The sequence below is a fragment of the Carlito syrichta genome, unplaced genomic scaffold, assembly GCF_000164805.1.
Source record: "Carlito syrichta isolate Samal-C Ts95f unplaced genomic scaffold, Tarsius_syrichta-2.0.1 Scaffold304006, whole genome shotgun sequence".
In the NCBI taxonomy this organism is placed as follows: domain Eukaryota; kingdom Metazoa; phylum Chordata; class Mammalia; order Primates; family Tarsiidae; genus Carlito; species Carlito syrichta.
Window position 1 is genome coordinate 51816 of NW_007248102.1, and position 1868 is coordinate 53683.

General features: G+C 49.9%; 1 protein-coding gene across 1 annotated transcript in view; it reads right to left on the bottom strand.

The window, feature by feature from the left end:
- ZC3HAV1 (zinc finger CCCH-type containing, antiviral 1) overlaps nt 1–707 on the bottom strand; it is a 49182-nt gene extending 48475 nt beyond the window's left edge. The window contains exons 1-2 of the mRNA XM_021713050.1: nt 634–707; nt 26–528 (exon numbers count right to left, since the gene is read on the bottom strand). Coding sequence (XP_021568725.1) covers nt 26–528; nt 634–707 — 577 coding nt within the window. The remainder of the gene's footprint in view (nt 1–25; nt 529–633) is intronic.
- Nucleotides 708–1868: the final 1161 nt, after the last annotated feature.

Below are 1868 nucleotides of genomic sequence, written 5' to 3' on the forward strand. Positions count from 1 at the left end.
CCGGCAGCCGAGGGGACGGACTGACCGGCGCTGGCAGGTCCGCCGGCGGCCGCCGGGGGGCCCCTCGGTGCCGGGAGGGGCGCGGGCGAGGCTCTCAGCCGGGCTTCTTCGGAAAGAAGGGGAGCCAAATGCTCTTGGGGCTCCGGCGGGGTTTTTATAAGCGAGCCGGCAGGGGCGAATGACGCGTGTTCGGAGCCCTCTCGCTCCCACCCCACCCGTTCCCGGAAAGAGCAGACCCCGCGGAGCGCTTCCTCCGAGCGGGGCGCGCTGCCTCCGCATTGGTGGATCTTCGCCACCCTCCTCGGGTTAGACATGCCCATCCTCAGTCTGCGCATGAGGAAGTAGCTTAAACACGCACGGCCATCAAGTGCAGCCCGAGGCCGCCGAGCTTCCCCACGTCGGGTCCCCAGGCCCCAGCCCCGCGGTCCGCCGGGTCCGGGACCGGAGTGCAGCTCTCTTACCCCACCGCGCCGTTTTAAAGAACGACCCTTGTTAACTCGCCCAGTTTTTTTTTTTCCTTCTCGCGAGCTTTTGAAAGAAGTGCTTCGTGACCCATTCTTGCCCGCCTACGATCACTAACATCGGTGCCCCAAACTCCTGCTTAAGCGTGAAGTCACCGACGGACGTGCTTACACGTGGCCCAAGATTTGAGATCGGTTCCTCTCTGTAGGTTTTTGGACAAGAACTTTTCCCCCGTGGGAACCCATGTTGACCTCCAGAGTGTGCGTAGTGTTTTTAAGTGAAAACATTTGAGCTACAGAAGATGTAGAAAGAACCTTAATGTACTTCCCTTATCCGACTAAGGCACAGCCTCCTGAAGATGCGGCACCATTAACCCTCCTCCCCCCAGCATCTAGCTGCCTGGGAGACAGACTTCCATTACCAATAGCACCAAAAAACCCAGTGGAACTTTCATACTCCCCTACTGAAGCCTTAAAAATCTCTTTTTTGTTAAGTTGCGGTATATAAACCATTACTTTGAACTATTTCGTGAGTTTTCGGTTACTTGTAGCTCTTGCATGCGTGTGTAAATCAACTGCCTTTTCTCCTATTAATCTGTCTGTTGCCAGTTAGTCTGAAGGCTTCTAGACCAGGACACAAATAGAAGAGGAAAGCGTTTTTTTTTTCCTTCCAATACCCCCAAATAAAATAAACGGGTCATCGATCAGATGGGGACTTTTACAAATAATAGGATCTGGGTGAGAAATTAGAGGTTATTCAAAATGATTAATGGGAATTCTCAGTGTGACCATTTGTGGTAATTTAACTGTCTTTCAGGAACTGAGTACTTTGTTATGAAAACCTGCTAAACATGAGGCCTACTTAGGATCATCTGACTTCTTGTTGCCTCTGGCTGTTGCTTCTATGGTTGTCTTTTAATCCACTTGGCCTTACTTGTGGTCTGTCAGGTTCCCATGGACCTTTTGTTATTGCGTCAACTAAGTTCAACATGACTGTCTTCTATGTGGCCCTTACATGAGTCAGTCACTCTGAACATGCAGACGTTTAAGAACAGTCCCTGACTCAAGGAGTATGTATGTGCGAAGACATGAAAAAACACTGAAATATAAAGGCAATCAGTAGGCAAACACTGCCTTGACTAAACACAAGATTCGAGCATGATGAGTCCTGTTTGGCTAGAGTAGTTGGGAGTGCAAATATAAACTTCCCCCCAATTTGACGCTATGAAAACATGACTTTAAGAGTTGTAGGAAGGAGGGAGGAAAAAAGACATCTTGGGAATTTTTAAAATATGTACTGCCACAGATTGGGTCCTCCAGGAAGGAGATCCTAACATGGAGTTGATTGTGCAGAAGCTCTCCTAAGGTGTAACACCAGAGAAAGTCTAGGGAAGAGGACTGGTGGGT